This window comes from Mya arenaria, chromosome 10 (genome assembly GCF_026914265.1).
Source record: "Mya arenaria isolate MELC-2E11 chromosome 10, ASM2691426v1".
Classification (NCBI taxonomy): Eukaryota; Metazoa; Mollusca; class Bivalvia; order Myida; family Myidae; genus Mya; species Mya arenaria.
In genome coordinates, this window is record NC_069131.1 from 49,329,220 (window position 1) to 49,349,410 (window position 20,191).

The following is a 20,191-nucleotide window of genomic DNA, read 5'->3' on the forward strand; positions in this document are numbered from 1 at the left end:
TCAACGATCAGTAGTGTTCTGCGGCGCTCCTGTTTCAAAGTGGCGTAACTTACCCTATTGAGTCGTGCCTGTATTTTGATTCATTCAATTTATTAAAGTCGTTTATAGTTTCATTGTTTATATGTTCAATTTTATTTCAGTCAATATATACAAAAATATTAAACAGCAGTTAAGTGATGCGTATTCTAAAAACAAAAAACTCAGAAAAGTTCTTGAAGAACACCAGCGCATTTTTAACATTTTAAATGCAGATTTGCAGGATGCAATGGAAAAAATCCAAAGAGAAAATCGAACTTCATCAAAAAGAGAAGATGAAATAAAATCATTGAAAGTAGCACTACAAAGAAAGGAATATGAAATTAAGGAAAAGGTGACTGAAAATGAAAAAATAAAAATTGCACTGGAAAGTAAATCAAAAATTAATGATATTTCTCATAAACAGTCTTTAGAAGAAATGATTTCTCACCAAAAAGAACAAATGCAAATTGATGAGGTATCGACTTTAAATGGACACAAACACACTGTTGAAAATCTCCTCAAAAATATGAATTCACTGAATGAAGTTGATGAGTTGCAAAGTGAGACAAGAACTGATCTTTTCAACGAGTTACATCAAAGTAACGTCGAACAAGAAACAATTGAAATACACCATGGACAGGTTATATCTGAAAACATAATAATAGAGGCATGTGGTGGTTTGGAATCCCCAAATAAAAGCGAAAGACAATTAAGACACATAAGGTAAGATCCATAACCCTGTGGCATGTATGTTTTCATTTGATTAAAGTTGATATGTACCCCATATGTTTTGTGGTGTTAAACGTAAGCTAATATTGCATATATATATATATATATATATATATATATATATATATATATATATATATATATATATATATATATATATATATATATATATATATAAACACCTAAACTCGCTTAGCACGCGCTTTTCAAACACATATTCGTAGAAATTCCTTCCATAATGCAACTACAGAAAAAACAACAAAAAAAACCAATAGTCAACATTATAAGAAAACTGATCAATGATAGTATTGATGCAACATTGTCAAGTTGACAACACTTTTTAGCTAATGTCGTAATCTTTTTCCAAGAAACATTTGGCATATTCTGTTAAGCAAATGTATAAAAAGGTAAGAACCCTTCTTTAGAGGCTGCCAATTTTTCATTTATAAAACTTTGCTTTTCAGAGAAGAAGTACTAACAAAGCTGACGGACAAATTAAGACACTCAAGGTATATTCAGGGTTTTTTGAATACCACGAATGTCAATTTGTATCCAATTCATATTCCTCTTATGTTGTTCATTTAAACATGAATATATTAGTTGTCTTTTCAATAAACTGTGAAAGCAATAGGATGATAATTTACTTATATATACTCTAAAAAATTCTCAATCGTAAAAACTCAATGATAAATGAGGATGACAATTTTGAAATGATACAAAATATTAAGACCCAAGATCTCGTTATAAACACTCAAATAACATTAACTACGGCTATACAAGTATCGTCTTGAGAATACTTTTGTGTCTAAATTTATCAATTAGTGACCTTCTTTAAAGTGCTAAGCACCGACTATTTCTATTTTAGTGCACTATCGCTGGACGATGAAGGTAAAGCGATGCTGCAGCCTGTACGCGTACATTTGGAGGCCGAAATACAGACTTTAAAGTAAGAGTTGTTACTTTTTTGCATATCGTAGAGATTGAATTTCGGCAACGATCCCTTACTACTACTAAGCTAGTAATTATTAAACTGTAATATTGAGATGTCTGAAGCAAATGGTACAAACCTGTAAAATGCTGTGCTAATGTAATATATCAGCTAGTCTGAACCTCTGATGAAGTAATTGAAGAGAAGTTATTCAAATGCCATGGAACTATGTGTTCAATTTCAACGTTATCCAAACGCTGTCCAGATGAAAACATTGTATCGGTGGTGACCTCATTTTACAATAATGTAATTTAAAAGGGTTGTGGTTGATGATCCAGAATATGATTATCAAACAACCAAACACATATTCCTAATTGTGATTATATATGTGTGATCTCTATTTCCGCTACATGTTCATTTTAAGTCCAAGCCAACAATAGTTCGGTGGTAAATTGATATTGGTAAGAAATAATCAAATTTGGCATGCATGCAAAATGCTTACAAATGATACATACGTTATATAAAATATTCATATTAATGAATTGTATTTCTTATATGAAGAATTTGTTTAGAGTAATGCTGATAATTGGTTGCCCGAAGTGTTTGTCGTCAATACTTAACCTAAAATATTATAGTCTGTGTTCAAAGGCAGAAAAATGTGAAAAATAAGGAAATTTACTGCACTCCTCTGCAATACACAATATTTGATATCGAATTGTAGGTTAAAGTTTGTAGATTATGAATAGTGAGTTTAGCTACTTTGTGGCTCTTGCGAAAAGGAAATATTCAAGATGGCGCCAAAGATGACCTCCATTAATGGACAGTTGAGTTATATTGCTATGTTCGAATACAGCTATTTTCATTAAATAACTTTCAGAGAATATGCACATTGATATTACTTTTCTCATAATGTACTTTAGATTGACATATAACCTAAACTACTTTAATGTCAACGTCAAGGTCATTTCAGGGTCAAAATATAAAAATACCCTAAAATTCGATTTTTCATTTCCTTACTTTTCTCCTTTTGTAAATTATTTATGTTTAGTGTGTGCCAAAACTTGTATTTTTCTCCATTTATAACAATATTTTAGGACATAGCTTTTATATATTTTGAACACACGAAGGCTTCATACTATAAAAACATGCCGAAGGTGGTCGCAAGATTGCTATTGCTGTAAGAGTCTTATAGCAAACTGTGTTATTGTTTCGCTGAAAGTCTGTCTAAATACATGGCATGTAAAGCCTCTTTAATAATATACTTTACGTTGAAATATTCATCTGACCTATCCCATGTCAAGTTCAAACTTATTTCAGCCATTTCAAGGTCATGGTCATTTCAAGGTCAAAATATGAAAAATAACCAAAATAATGTTGTTTTTTCTGTATACTTTTTTTCCAATTTTATTTTAATTTACGTTTAGTATGTGTCCAAAAGCGGCGACAGAATTGCAAAATGTCCCCCAACAGCCCCTTGAATGATTGCACTTAAGCCCATTTTGTACCTTCCTCACTACAGAGGAGTTCGTCAAGAGCTTAAAGATTCCTATTGTGGTTACAATCAAGCGCATTCATTATCAAACACACCTGGACGGGCTCTACGAAAGCCAGAGGTCATTCAACCGCTTTTGGGCGGTAACCAAACCCAACCTTCCGGACCTTTATCATGCTCTGGCTTTTTTCAAGTCAACTTTGTGTCAAATAAACTTTTTATATTCTGATATCTACCAAATATAGACTGTATGAATCCAGTCGAGTGCCATGTTATCCATAAAGTTGCAATATTCGGGACCATGTAAATTTTAAACAAGCCAAACCAGTACCAGTGCCAGTGTGCAATCATGGATATCAATAATTGAATAATCAAAACGTCAGTCGGTTTAATTCTCTATCAAGTCAATTGTGACTACAAAAGTGCTTATTTAGAGCAAAACAAGCCCATGTGTAGCTCTAATTAAGTCTACTAAGTGTCAAATATACCACATTTGGAAACGATAAAGCCCATTTAGATCCAAACAAACCCATTTTCAGCTCTAATTAGACGTACTCCGTGTCAAATAGACAGTATTTGGAAACCATAAAGCCCATTTAGTTTGAAACAGACCCATGTGCAGCACTATATAAGCCTACTCAGTGTCAAATAGTCCGCATTTTGAAACCATCAAGCTCATTTAGATCCAAACAAACCCATGTGAAACTCTAAATTACCATACACAGTGCCCCTTAGACTACATTTGGAAAACCATTAAGCCAATTTAGACCAAAACAAACCCTTGTGCAGCTCAAATTAAGCATACACAGTGCCTTTAAACCCACATTTTGGGAATTTAGTATATAGTATATCTAGAGCAAAACAAACTCAATAAATACACATACCGAGTGATACATATTTATATGATATGAACCATTTTGCAAATAAAATCAGAAGTTTGTTCTTTGTTTTATATCTACTAGTATATCCTTTAAGGTTGTTTTCATATTTGATGAGTTTCCCTTCATTTCCACATTTTTTATTAAAAATAATGCAACCACTTTTCAATTTTGAATTTATTTCTCTATATAAGTTAGAACACATTAAGTAAAATGTAGAAGAACAACAGCATTTGACCACATTAACTACACTGAACTTAAAACATCTTCAAAAAGATACTACATCGATAGGCAATCTCTAAAAAAAAGTTTTATGATAACGTATCAACAGCATTTTATATATTTCAATAATGAGAGTACAGGGTGACGTTACTGTTGTCAAGGAAAATGTTCAAAAAATAGCATGTGTATAAGTGAATTCCTTTTTAATTTTCTTGACTCTAGTTAGTGTATGGTTAGGATCCGCCTACTGGTTACCGTTCAGATTTGAGAGTTTTTTTAAAGACGAAGACAAAGAAAACACCCCAACAAGGTAAAATTTTGTATAATGACCTTAAAATAACTTTGACCGTTATATCGTCTTTTCTTCGGGTGAGTTTATAATTTTAAGTATATAATAAAATAGACACACTGCTTGATTTTAGACATAATTATATATTCAACAATTTAACTGTAAAAAATAATGGTAACGCCAATATTTGCACTTTCATTATGCAACGTGTACTGGTATGGCACCAAAATGTTTTTGAAAACTCTGACACTGTTCTCTGAAAACTGACCTAATATTGAAATAGATGTATATATATATTTATGATAACAAGTTCTACAATCACACGTTTTAAGTGTACATGCCATAATAAACTTTAAAAAAGAAGAACATAGACAATATATTATTACCTTAAAGTTACAAGATTTCTGCGTATTGTTTTGTATTTATAGTGTGTATGCACTGTGCTGTTTGTGGAGCTTTGTGCTGTTCTTCTATGTGTCTTGTTTGTGAGTTTGTGTTCTATGTCTTAGGCGTTTGCCCAGTGCCGCTAAACCGGGTTTATGTTGACACTTTTTGCTACTGAGCTTGTTTCTGTAGCTTTTTGCATAAATATTGACCTTGGAATTAACTTGACGTTGACATTGAAGAGATCATTCATGCATGGTAACAGAAAACCATTATGAAATAGATGCATGCCATGCATTTAGATATGCTATTGACTAAGACTTACAGTGTAACACTTGCACAATTTGCCTTATTATCAAGATTCTTACAGCAATATCAACATTGACACTCTGAAATGGTATAAAATCTGCACCTATTCAACAAAATCTAAAACCTTCACATTAAAATATTGTTTAAAATGAAGGAGCATACATTTTGCAATTCTGCTGCCACTTGTTGACACAACTACACCTAAATATTAAAAAATAATAGTATTACAGGACATATCAAGTTTTTGGGTAAATATCATTATTTGATCTTGAAATAAACTTCACCTTGACCTTGTATGAGTCAAGGTTATAAGTCAATCTGAAGAACAGCATGAGAAAAGAAATATCAATAAGAATGTTCCTCCTTATATTTAAACTTTATATTTTTACTGAATTGGCAATTTATAACAGCCATCTGTTTTTATCATTTTGAATATTTCCCTTATTTACGCCATTTTGGATATTGCCATGGTAACAGCATATAGGGTGCATCCAAAATAAGATATTGAAAGATCATACGTTCATTTGGTACATCTTTAAGCTGGATACTCATTATCATTTTTAAAAAATCAAAGAAAGGAGCAAGTCCGATAGTAAATTTTCCATATTTACATCTAAAATGACCTTGACCTTGAAATATAACTGTATATAAACTTGAATATAAACAGTAGTGAGTGAATGTATATATTTCAAAGTGTTTTGGTTTTAATATTTACTTTCAAAATATATTTACAAACCATTATTTGATAATTTCCCATATTACAATTTGGCGGCCATTTAGAACGCCATCTTGAATTTAGCAAATTCGCATAAGCCGCCATGTTGCCAAACGCAATATTAATGAACAATGGACATTCTCCTAACAAAACATATAAAATTATTTGTATGCCAGACAATTTTCTCTCAAAGGTGAGGACTTGGAATCCGGGTTATTATCATCATGGCTATATGCGATGATTATGTTGTCCCTTATGTTGGAATAATACTTTTCTACCACCTCAGATAACTAGATCCCAACATTTGACCATGCTAGAAATGCTTATCTTGCCTACGGGCAAAGATAAAACAATAACCCGCATGGAACTCCTTTTTTATTGTCATCACACAATTACATCCCTTGTTGAAGGCCGTCGTCTGTAGCATCATGGAAACCTTGTCCTGTGGCAATATTTAAAATCCTAATTAATTATTTCTCGCTGGAAATGGCACCATAGTTCTCTTTTCACGCTCCCTTAAAAAATAATGCTGTACTCTCCTCAGAACTATTCAAAGAACGAGTTGGCTATTTACATACTCTGAATCACGGCGCGCATATCCATGACAACCACGAATCATAACATATCTATACGCATTTATTTTAAAAACGCACAAAAGACTTCCAGCGAAGAAATACAATTTTACTCTATTTTGTTTTACTGAGGTGGGAGAAAAACCATAATCCTCGTTTCCGTAAAACACTCTAATCTCGTTATGGGATGAACCTACCTTACACTCTCGGCCATGGAAGATACTTATAATCTTGTTTCCTATTTACAGATCTGAAATTGAGAAACAAAAACATTTCCAAAGGACTGCCGAAGAATTTGCAAACAGCCAGATAGATTACCTTGGGTATTTCTTTTTTTTACAATAAGATAGATGTTCACATTTGTTCGAGATAGATAGATGAATGGATGGATGGATTTGATGTATGCGATGGTTGGATGGATGGATGGATGGATGGATTAATGGATGGTTAGATGGATGGATGAATGGATGGATGTATGTATGGATGAATGGATTGATAAGACAGATCGATAGAAAGAGATAGGGTGAGGGTAAGCCGAGTGCTAAGAGTTTGTTGGCTCCACTCCAGAAAGAGGTACTTTCTCATGATTTTTCAAAAGGGATATCAACACTGTTTTCTAAACAGGCTATCAGCTTTAATCATTATCATTGAAAACTAAGCAAGACAAGTATACGTCTTTTAAAGGCCAGCTTTTTGTCGACACATGTTATGAATTTGTTTTTAAGACAGCAGATTCAAAAGCTAAGGAACCAACAACATAAAGCAGAAACATTTGCAAACGAAGAAATTACAAAATTAGAGTAAGTACGAATTCACGTTGTCTGCATTATTCAATTGCTTTTATTTTAATATTGAAGCAAATAATATATGTTATCGGTTAAATATTGTGCTTATGTCATTGCCATTGTCACAAAAATCATCATCGATCGTATTTTTATGTAATATATATGGCAGCCCCGTGTCAATCCCCTGTCGTTTATATTTGATAGTATTCGTCTTCCCTGTGCGTATGCATTCTTAATAATCACAGCTTAATTTACATGTTACAGAGATGAAATAGAAGAACGAAAACGAACCCAGACAACAGCCAAAGTGTTTGCAGAACGTTGTTTGGAAAAGCTTGAGTAAATATATTTACAGCTGTCAATTATGACATTTTACTAATTGATAAGGTGTGCTTTTTGTTTAATACTATGGTATGGCTAACATGACCACCTGTTAATATAGAATTACACAAAAACATGCATGTCATTAAACAACTAAGGTACCGGCATTCCGGTTTTTCAGCGTAATCCCAAATGCGTATTTAGATTTCAGCTTAAAGAAGAAAAAAATAAACGGATATTCGCCGAGAAACATGCTAGAGTGGAAATCTTAAAACTGGAGTAAGCGTTTGAACATTAATGTTTTCTAAATAAATTAATTCTACTTTGGTTTTCAAATAAATTCCTAGTTTTATATGTAAGTCATTATTTCTATTTCTACAAGGGGAAGACTCAACAGATACGCTAAGTATTTATTCTCAAATATGAATATATATATATAAGTTAAATAATAGTTAGCTTTATAGTGTGGAGTATTAGTAAGATATTAGTAAGCCAAATACTTTGTTCTTTCAGAGACGCCATAGAAGTGAAGAAAAAATCTCTTATACTTGCGGAAACGTTTGCAGAAAGAGAAATATCTACATTAGAGTACGTATTCCTGTTATACGCTAATCAATGAAATGAACGTAATATTGCAGCAATCTTTGGTCGTAAGGCGTCTACAAATGTTCCCGTTCTCTTTTTTAAACCATGCATTTGAAAAAAATCCCCATTCCTTATCTTTTGTCAACTTTATCGGAATATTTACTGCGGTGTTATAACCCTATTATTATAAGTATAAACTAAAATGCCTGGCGGTCTTGCTTTTGATCAGTGGAGTGTTAAAGTTTTTGAAAAAAAGTAATACCTATGCCTATTACGAAGATATCTTTTCTATCTATTGCTACGTCAACTGCTCACAAACAATATCATGTGGTCTTTTTAGTAAACTAGGTCAGCCAATGATCATGCGATATTCAAGAGTAGTTATTGTATTTGATTTATTATTGCTGAGGTAACTGAAATATTAATGCCAATAAGGGACCTGTCTATTACCAACCGATCGCTGTAGACTTTATTTAGATATGGGACTTGATTGCCAGCTTTTTACAAAATTATTTGTTCTTAATCTTACTTAATTGAGTCAGGTTTTGAGATTAAGTAACACCATGGGATAATTTAGAGATAAATACAAATATATTAACATTCGCTTAGTCCTTTGTATAGATACTGCATATTGTATAAAAGGCAAAAAGTTATTATGTCATTGTTGATTTTAAAATTACTCTCCGATTAGATTATTGCGACGTTGATTATACAATATTATACGTCGTTACATACTCATATAACCTATTCATTTAAACAAACGTATGTTTTCGATAACACTGCTTTATGAAAAATAAATAATTTAAGGAGATACTGCTTATTTGTAATCGTATGGAATATTTTTTGTAGTACGAAAATAAAATTATTTACCGCATTTTTTATCTTCTTATTCTGTATGAACGAACTCGGGCAAGCGAGCAAATGACCAACAAGCACAAGCTCGCTTCAAATAATTTGCTTGCTTGCAATACTGCGTTCATACATCATAAACGCTGAATCAGAATGCGATCATTTTTTAAACAAATAAATGGCAAACACCATGATAAAAACACATTTTGCGACGTTGCTAGTGACTTTATGCAAACTGTCATTTAATTATAAATTTAGGTATTGTCTCTAAAAGATTTGTTATCCCAAGATCTTGTTCAATTATCAAGCCCAATTATATCTTATTTCATGTTTTTTGCAAAAACATACAAGGTTTTAAATGCGTTATATTTATATCATCAAGTCCCGTTTTTTTCTGATTATAAATAGGCAATTTCTGCTTAATGTTAGCGTTAATTATGCTAGACACATTGATAACAAACCGCTCTAGATACCCAATACAGGGCCCTAGCGCTATAGGTTTGTTACCCAATGTGTTGAAATAAAGTACAAAGCCTCTGGTACTTATTTTTTAAGTCTATCTCATGTAGTATAGAACGAAAGCCTTTGACAATAATATCTAACATTATCCTAATATGTAATCTAGGACCCCTGTAATCTAGTAAGCCGCTGACACGAACTAACTTTTTCTCATGCAGTTTAGCACGAACGCCTCTGGTACTAATTGTTTATTTTATCTCATGTACTTTAGTACGAAATCATTTGACACTTTGCTAACGTTATATCAATATAGTACATATCGAAACCACTGGTACGCATTGCTAACCTTGTCTCATATAGTTTAGTGGGAAACGTCTGATGCTAATTGCTAACATATCCCATGTGATAAAGTACGAAAACCTATTCTGCTAATTGCTAGCTATATCTGATGTAGTAAAGTACAAAACCTCTGATATCCATTGCTAACATTATGTCGTATAGTATAATACAAACGCATTTTTGCTAACCTTGTGTTATGGAAATAAGTACAATAGCCTCTGGCAATGATTGCTAACCTTGTCTCATGTATCATAGTACAAAAGCTCTGAAAATAATTGCAAACTTTATCTAATGTGATATAATATGAAAGCCCTTGATTTAAATTTATAGCGTTGTCTCATGTATTAAAGTACTGAAACCTCTTCCACTAAATGCAAACCTTTTATCATGTGACTTGTGTACTATTGACAAAATTGCGACGAACTTTTTTGCATGCTTAGCGACAAAACAGTAACTTTGACTTATATTTTATTATACATTTAGTTGATAATAAAATGGTGAATTGTACAAGGGTTGCTAAGAAAAAGCATCTTAATTAACTGTTTCCTGTTTCAGAGCGAAGATAGAAAGAAAGGAAAGCACACTCAACTTGGTTCAAAGATTTGCCGACGCCGAGATAACGAGACTTGAGTACATTATATTTTATCTGAAAATGGCATGTTGTTGATTAAAGTGATGACCATACTACTGTATAAACTGAACATTATTACTGTTCTTTTTAGAAATTATCCTAATCAATTCAAATAAAAAAAAAACTCATTATAATTTCGATTTTAAAGTGCTACACTATAGGGTAATGCAAAGGGGCACACTATTAGGTGATGCGAACGGGCACACTTGAGAGTGATGCAAAGGGGCACACTATAGTTTTTTTTCATTTAATTTTAATGCAATTGACTACGATGATAAAAAACGAGAACATACCATTTGTGATTATAACATATAAGCCTTTAGGATCAATATATATCTGCATGGACACAAACACCTTGGGTAACGAAGCGCCATTTCTTATTTGTACACAAAATCATATGATGTTTTTATATCATTAGAATCAAATGAGTTAAACGTAATAATACATTTACATTTATAAAATAAATTGTAATCTATGTCGTACCCTTCATTTACAGTTCGATGATTTAAATTATTTCACATTATTCGATGAAAATGTATTGTTATGATTTTTCAGAGACGAAGTAAATGCATGTTCACATTTAAAAGACGTATTGGAAGCCGAGGCTTCATCTTTGAGGTATATGAAATATCTCTTACTGTTATAGTTATTTTGCATTATCGTTGATCAATATATATCTGTTATTCAGTTTTATAACATTATCGTTTATCAATTATGAATTAACAGCACAAATCGAAAATCTATTCTCGTTTGATGACGGCGTTAATAGTTTTTCTCCTTTTCAAAATAGTTTAGGACTGCGCAAATAAGGCTTATGACTTACTTTTGTGCATCGAAAGTTCAAATGCTTATGTTTTGTTATTTTATGTGTCTCTGATTTAAACCTTCTTTAGAAAAATGGCCAAACTTAATATATTATTCATGTTTTTATTCATCGTTACAAACACATAAACAGACCAAAGTAGAGAATGGTGATTTAAGTATTTCATAATCGACAAATAATTCAAACGTCATAACATAGATTTTGCGTTCTCGAATATAAGCAATATACCTATCGTAAATATATGAAAATGGCATAAAAATGCAAACTGTTCCCCAAACTGCAAGAAATATATAAGTTTTATGGAGGTATTGTTACTATGGTTGCTTAGTCTCATTTAGACACATGTTGACTGATCTGCAACATGAAGATATGGCAGTGAATGACAACGTGAGATGTTGTAACCTTCAAATAATTAGGTTTAATTTGCTTGCTTTTCATGCGTCATTTGTCTCATATCGATTTTTTAGGAATTTGTTATCCGTTGAATTTTATCATATTAATATTAGAAATAAATTTGTACCTTGTAATGGAATTTTCTAAAAAAAACGTGTTGGAAATCGGTTAAATTTGTAAGTTTCCAAATTTAGTTATTTTATTCATTATTGTAAGCAAACTAAACACAGTAGCTATTTGGTACTTTTTGATACTTCTTTAATGAGAAGCAAGCCGATTCAGGCCTTAGATCATTTTTTATTGAAATTGTTTTTAACGCTGTTCACAAAAATAAGTATTCACAGCCATATTTTAATATATATATATGAACAAATCACTCTCATTAAGATAAAATGTAGACTCACCATCTTTACCAGCACCTTATACAATTTCTCTTTCAAAGACTGGCCCAATAAACATGAAAGTTACTTTAATCACTTGGTTAAATAATTTTATTTTAAGATATTAATGTAAACTGAAGTTGCGTAGGTACATATATGCCAAGTTGTAAATAGAACCATTGTTCAACACGTTAATATTCCAGCTGTTATATTGGACCCATAGCTTAAAAATCATCTTGCCATTGATGTGTTCAAGGTAAATTTAGCATGAACGTTTAGATATTTGATACTTCATAATTTAATAGTGAACTTGCGGTTCTACAATGGTTACAAAATACTTTGTTGTGCTTTCCAAAAAGGGCAAACAATGCAAGATATGAGGATAACTGTAGTTGGTTTAAAAAATAAAAACTTATTGTCATAATATCTTATCGATATTACACGGTATCTGCCCAAAGCTGCGGTCGTTTTAAACAAGTTCTGATGATATATTTTTGAAACAATGTTTATTTTGACAGACTTGAAGATAAAGAAGAACCTCAGTTTTCGGATGATAATAGAACACAGGTATTCATGTAATATGCAGCGTTTTATTTCGAACATTCCAAAAATTCCATACATTTAACAAATAAAATATAACTTTCCGGAACATTTTATTGACCATATTTCGTCGGTTTTCAATTGATTAAATTAATAAAAATGTAACCTAGCCAACTACGTGGGTTGAACGAAACATTTCTCGAATTCTATTCAATGTTTTGTCACGTTATCTGCATTAAGTATGCACAACTCTACTCTCCTCTATTGCACTAGTCGCATACGGAATACATCCATCGATGTAGTATATCTGTGTCTACAAATATATACATCACATCGTGCACATTTCTATGCATATAACATGTCAAAATAACTGTATTTAAGATCAAAACATATTAAATCACATTTTTTACTACAAACACTACTAGCAAAGTGGATGTTTTGGCTTGTGGTTCACTTACATGACATTTGTTACTAATTGTAAAATACGAACTACATTCTTATAATTAAACAAACTGTGAGCATACAAAAAACTATTTTACTTAGAAAATAACTTCTCTGTACTAAAATAGAGAAAAAAACCCTAACCATCTCAACAATGAATAATTCGGTGTTTCTTTCTTGTTACTGCAAGCTGTCGTTTAGCACTGTGATAACATAATGCAATGTTATAACAATGTGCAATGACCATACTACTCGTACTATACTTATGAAGTTCGCCCGTTAAGATTTGTAAAAGAAAGTAGATCGAAGAATAGAGAGTTCAAAAGACCTGAAATATGTGTTCCTGAATGCAAATGGTAAATATTGTAGAAGTGACAAGCATGATAAGAATAGGTGTTAAACACATTTTTCGTTGACATTGACCATGTGGTTACTATGGTAATGGACAAAATAAATTACCATGCACAAGAATATTATACGGTAGAGCATATGTGTAGTTTGCATGATGTCAAACTGATTCATATTAACTTCAAAAAGCGGGTATTAAGATTTTAAGGTATCCAATGTTTTGATGCAATTCCTTAAAGTTACCGCAATTTTTGACGCACAATAAATGTGTGGACCGGGCCTTTCTGGCAAAATTGGCCGTTTTGATCCGATACCAACTCACGTAATCAAAGCGGCCATATAGTGGCCATTGCGTAGCGTAGGTGAATGAATCACGGCTGCATTGTATATCAATATCAAAGTTCATCGTCCCAATTATAAAACTGGCTGCCTGGCAAAGAACGATGTCTTCTCTTATTTCAAACGCAATAAATCTATATAACAATGGATGCAGAATTAAAATACGTTTACAACAAACAAATTGAGATAAAACAAATATGACAATACTTGATATTTAATTTTGTAACGACGTGACCAACATTTTTGATTGTAATCGGTTACGAGCCTACTGAAAGGTATCACTAACGACATTCAAACTGAAAGGGTGATTCCAATGAATGCTACCAAACACGTGTTTATTTACGGGCTTGAATAACTGTGGTGGTAGCAACAAATCAATATCAGTAAATTTAGATTTTTTCAACTGCCATTAAATGGTTGGTTCACTGACGATCATTGCATGCTACACAGTGAATTGTTGAATCATATCTTAATAATTTTTGGCCGTATGTAAAACTTACCTCAGTATTCAATGGGGGATTTTAGCTCGAGCTTTCGTCGAATATGCAATACGAATAGAGATTCTGAGCAGCCTAGTAACTATTGGATGAATAAGTGTGCGCAAATATAAATCATCATCTATTAGAGGTTATTTTATTTATACGATATTATATTACCGATGACTCATTTGAAATCAATATTGTTTATATGATATCTTTTTAATATTTGGTAACACTTTAGGTGTTTAATTTGATTTCAGCATTTTCTTAATCATATCTTCTCTTATAAAAACCACATATACACATAAAGCATTCGGCTTGCCTACCTACATATGCGATTAAAGGTAATTGAACACTTGATTATTAAAATGTTATCATTTAGATTGAAAATATAGAAGTCAAAATAATACATAGTAACACCCCTCAAGTGCTTTGTAAACTATATATGTACACACTTTAAATTGAATCTGAAAGAAAATGAATACCATTTTCTTCTTGTTTGCCGACTCTTTAGTGACATAAGAAATAATAACTCAAAACAAAGGATTGTCATTGTTCGACGAAATTTGATGAATATTCGATAGAATTTGAATCAGTGTCCCTTGTAACGTAGAAATCTCTTTTTTAAACGTCGTCAGTCATTATTTCCTGTCCTTTGTTGGAATGACCTGAGCATTGCAAGTCTGTTTAACCGAAGTCAAGACCCCAAATCGATTTTACTGCCCCTGTAAAACTACCAGAAAAAGTAGTAATACGGCAATGCGATGGTTACAGGTACTGTTTATCATTGTACGGGATAACTAACTGCGATTCAGGATATAGATATATAAAAGATAGATATATAAAAGTTGACAGGTATTGTTCTTACATGTTTACAGAATACTGTAATGCAATACTACAAGTGTTGTCATAGTGAATTAAATGCTTTTCAACCAAAACCGAAGCTGAGTTGGTCATTTTCTCAAATCAATCAGTCGATCTTAGATCCGCAATTGGTCCTAAGGTAAATTGTACACACGGCCAATAGTTATCGAAGTATGATTAAGTAAATCACTTATTAGCAATACAATATTGCACTACCACGTTAAAGCCTTGTAAGTATACCATACCTTTAAAACAGTTGACAAAGACTGAAACTACTTTAAATGAGACTGAAAAAATATCATTAGTTTCATAGTATGTTTAATTTTAAGAATGAGAACAATGAGCATCAACTATCATGATGGTTAGCCAAAAGCAAACAATAAACGTTTATGTTTCTAGTAAAAGTTGTGTTTTATTAAAATAACATTACCAAGTAGTGTAATAATGTCATAGTATATGTAAATTTGATATAAGCACGCTTCAGTTTTTTTATATATATATAGTTGCTGATCCATATAGCCCACGTATGTGGATGTATCCCAGCTGCGACTGGTGCTAGACAGAAGAGCAGAGTAGTGCATACTTAATGTATGTAACGTGAATAACATTGCAGAAAAAGAGATTTATTTTATTCCGCCCACTTTGTTAGCGGGAATAACTCATGCATTTTATTTCATCAACTATGGTCGGAAGAGTACCAATACATTCTATTGTGACTAAATTGCTTTTCTTCAAAAGTCTTTCTTCAGCCTGCAGTCAATGGAGGAAATACAAGATAGATACCGGTTTCTTGAGGAAAACAACAAGAATCTTAGAGAAGAAATAGAAAAGCTTAAGTCACACAGACACGACTTAGGTATGGATGAATTTTGAATCAGTAGTTTGTGATTTGTTTGAAAGTGTAATAAAATACCTCGTAGTCCTTTTAAGTGTCGGAATCCGATAAGACTAATTAACAAAATATCTTCAACATATGAAATTTTGCAGATTGTAAGCAGACACCGAAAAAAGTGAACTTCTTAAAGAAATTGGCATATGTTATTAAGGTAATATTTGGTACTTTAACCTTATATATCAGAATGGTTTTTCGTCTGGTCTGTTGCATGAGATATTACAAATTCAACCATATGGTAAAATTGTACAATGATGCAGTCACTGCCAAATCCTTTTTAAACACTATCAGACAAACTCAACCAGCTGGGTGAGTTAAGCTTGGTGAAAAGTGTCCAGTTGAACACCATTTATATTTTAACTAAAACATTACTCAAGTTGAAAGTTTATTATACCAGCTTTGTTTATTAAAAAATAACAGGGTCATATATTTCTATTTTGTACAGAAATCACCGACTCCGCAAACGTCCAGAACGAAAACTCCAGATTTACATTTCAGTGATGTAATGGCAACTACTCCTCCTACAAGTTTGTCCTCATCAGTGTAGCAGCAACAGACAACAGTCAATACAGACATTTGGATGAGACTGTTACGGTATTTATATACTTTTCATATAAAGGTATGTTATGGCATTCTAAAGAAATTTTGTAAAATGTATTAGGCATACTTGTCGTAACTTGCAATGTTTAAATTATATGGTCATATCAATGTAACTTTTCAAAGGTTTGCAATGTTTTGAGTGCATAATTACATACTGTACAAGTACTTGACTGGTTTTACACCAAACACACTTACAAATGTGTGAAGGTCAGTCCGTAGGTTTTTATTTAGGTCGATCTGAGGAGCTTACCTTTTGATTTGACACCGGTGTTCTTCATAAAAGGAAAGCAGTTTTTCGGAATTTAATTGACATCACTATGTCAAAATGTATACCCTAATTACTTATTTTCATTTTACAGAGTTCTTAAGTACGGAAGGTGAAATTGTTGTTCGAGTTGAATATATTCCATACAACACAGAAGCTTTTCATAACCTTACCTACTCCGCCGTTTAAAAATGGAGGATTGTTTGCCATTTATATCGGATATTGTTTACAGTAAATGTTCAACAAGCAGGCTTTCTTTGAAACCATCAAATCTACCAGGTTGTTTTTTCCTGTCAATATTGATATTTTTGTTTGCCTACAATGAATGTTTAGATAACGTTTTTAACACATGCCCAGTTTATGTAAAAGACGGATGACATTTTTACTTTATCCTGACTTATTTTGTGTAACAATGTTGTAAAAGCAGTATAATTGTAAATGTCAAACCACTTTAGTTAAGCTATTTGTTTTTATGTAAATAACATTTCATCTGATTTGTTTCGTATTTGTCATTGTTGCCAAACACTGCTTTATTACAGCCGTCCGTCTTACCATTATTTCATCTTACATTTTAACCTAATTTAATACACATCAATTTTTTGCTGTTTCCAATGACGTCATTTAAGTATAAAAGTACATTTTTGATACCCAGTATCTTATATAATATGTCAAATTAATCAATGCAAAAAGTTAAATTATGAATATCAATTTTATATCAATGAACATCCTGAATCATCATGTTTGTGAAATCAGTTATTCATAATGCTGGTTTTAAGGAACTATATCATGCTTCATTATATATGTGTATATTAAGATAGTGTGAGTTCCAGCAAACATCTATATATAGGTATCATTTTGACAGAGTAAAAAGAGGAGTTACGAAGTACAACATGTACACTCATATTTTTGTTCGATTTGCTACACGTACAGGTTCAATTTTAAACTCCTTTACAAAATTTATCTCTTTACAATATTTCTGATCTATCATTAATCACTTCTTCGTGCTATCGTTCTTCGCCACCGCTCTATTATGTTTGGTTTGTAGTATGATGTGATTCATTACCCTCAATTGTCATCCCTACATACACAACAAATAATTGTACAAAATAACGTTATTGATGTTTAGTACATTAATTGACATAAATGACTTTTCAAACGTATTACACTTGCGCATTATGTTGCGGATCAATGATTTTGTCTTCAAATGAAACGTTTGAAATTTTATTATTGTTGATCACTGTCATATATATGAAGTTTGTGTATCCAATACTGAAGATCATTGTCAGATAGAGTTAACGAGCTTGCGATGTTAAATAGAACAACACATTTAAATGTAATATAGTGTACACTGTTTATATCCGAGGTACATGTATATGTAAATGTCATTCATACATGAACAATGTACAGTGTACATGAACATATCGTCTCGATGTGAATTGAATTCCTTTTATAGATATACAAAAGGATTGAATTACACAAACGATGTCATAAGCGGGGTATAAACGCAGTTGGGCTTATTAAAATGTGTTGAGTCCGAACGCGCACTATATCCTGTCCAATTGCTTTCATATTCCCGATTATGACATCAATCACGCAATTCATTACTAATGTTTACACCAAAAAATGACTTCATTTCATATCAATGCCTTTCAGTTATTTCTCATCCAGTCTGTAAATAGAAGGAACTGACCGTAACTGCAAATAGTTTATCAAATTACGTCAAAACAACGCGGGAAAATTCAATCGCTTCTAATCACATTTAAACGTAAAAGTAATTTAAACGTGATTCACACTTTCTTACATTTTGATTCAAGTTTTTCGAGACCTGCTGACCAAATACAAAAAGTAAAAGATTTTTAATTTCCGTATACATTTTATGCAATGATTTGCGATCCGAACATGTCCGAAGGTGTTGCGTTTATCGGAAAGTGTTCGCGATTGACGAAATGCAGTTTATTTAAGGAATGAAAGTTGAGGTGTAAATATTTGTCATTTAAGCCCATTCCAATTTTTTACCTTATTAAAAATTGTCTTACTATTGCAGTTTGCAATGTATTTAAAACAGTAATTTGTTAATGCTTTTGAATAAAATTTTAACTATAATATTCGAAAAGTAAAGTCAACTTTTATTTTAAAAGAAAAGCCTGCGGACCATAATACAATATATAAAACACAAAACATAAAGTCTATAGAGTTGTGTTTTCTTTATCGTCTTGTTTTATTATTACATTTACAAACAGTGCTATATTTATATGATGTCATCATTTAGACTTTGTATCAGATTAATTTAGTTTTGCCTACCTGTGGCTTTCTTTTCTGGGTTTAACAAAGTTTTAAAATGCTTATAAGTGTCACATCGTGTAGAGTCCCTCACATTTTTGAACCAGCTTTGTCTTATACAATCATCTAACCTTTGTTTAAATTATATTAACAGATCACAAACATTTTCAACTTAAAGACTTAGCCAAACAAAACAAAAAAATATTTGTATAATAAATTCTTCACAGATGTAGCCCAATTTTTCCCATCAATGTTATCATGTCGTTCAATAGCAGTTTCATGTATTACGTCATTAGACATAGAGTAGTTTGCATCAGTACTCGATACATTTTACATGATGATCAATACATAAAGGAAACCCCTGTATAATATGCATTCAGCCATATAAATACATTTTTCACACGGTGCCAAAACCCGGCTTTTAACAACGCTGTCTATGCCTGAATGAAAAGATCCTTTCGATTGGTCACTGGTAACGTTCTGAAAATTATTGATACACCCATAATTTCCTAAAATAAATGTCGGTACACGCAAAATTGATGAGTACATCCATAAACATTTAACTGGTAAATTCTTATAATTATTATGGGTGCATAAACTATGTGAGTACCGTATACATGTGATTAAGGACCATATCGTACAACATATTGATGTCATTTGCCGGCATTGCCAGTACGCTAGCAATATGGGCTTTACCTCGATTGTTTGAGATAGTACGTATCGCCCTTACACTTTGTTAACTCAAATTAGCCATAATTGTATTGTTGTGTTTTGATGTGATTCTATTAAAAGGAATATTGTTTTGATTACTGTACAATACAGATTGAAACAAACTTGCTTTTGTCATTACGGCCTTACCAAATCAACCCTTCGTTACTCCGGTTTTTGCCAAAAGAAATTGAAGCGTCCGAGCGAAAGAGTACAATTTTGATTTCATTTAACCCAAAGCAAACGCTGAGAGAACATTATATATAAATATTCTGATAATGAATAAAAACAAGAAAACATGTTCAATATAATTGCCCTTTTACAATCCTCAATT

At 32.0% G+C, this 20,191-nt stretch overlaps 1 protein-coding gene across 1 annotated transcript in view; it reads left to right on the top strand.

Moving 5' to 3' along the window:
* LOC128206413 (uncharacterized) overlaps window positions 1–19,894 on the top strand; it is a 35,448-nt gene extending 15,554 nt beyond the window's left edge. The window contains exons 5-19 of the mRNA XM_052908828.1: window positions 141–741; window positions 1,212–1,256; window positions 1,613–1,693; window positions 6,785–6,859; window positions 7,262–7,336; window positions 7,586–7,660; window positions 7,847–7,921; window positions 8,156–8,230; window positions 10,430–10,504; window positions 11,061–11,123; window positions 12,620–12,668; window positions 15,851–15,968; window positions 16,100–16,158; window positions 16,450–16,598; window positions 16,964–19,894. Coding sequence (XP_052764788.1) covers window positions 141–741; window positions 1,212–1,256; window positions 1,613–1,693; window positions 6,785–6,859; window positions 7,262–7,336; window positions 7,586–7,660; window positions 7,847–7,921; window positions 8,156–8,230; window positions 10,430–10,504; window positions 11,061–11,123; window positions 12,620–12,668; window positions 15,851–15,968; window positions 16,100–16,158; window positions 16,450–16,551 — 1,568 coding nt within the window. The 3' untranslated portion in view covers window positions 16,552–16,598; window positions 16,964–19,894. The remainder of the gene's footprint in view (window positions 1–140; window positions 742–1,211; window positions 1,257–1,612; window positions 1,694–6,784; window positions 6,860–7,261; window positions 7,337–7,585; window positions 7,661–7,846; window positions 7,922–8,155; window positions 8,231–10,429; window positions 10,505–11,060; window positions 11,124–12,619; window positions 12,669–15,850; window positions 15,969–16,099; window positions 16,159–16,449; window positions 16,599–16,963) is intronic.
* Window positions 19,895–20,191: the final 297 nt, after the last annotated feature.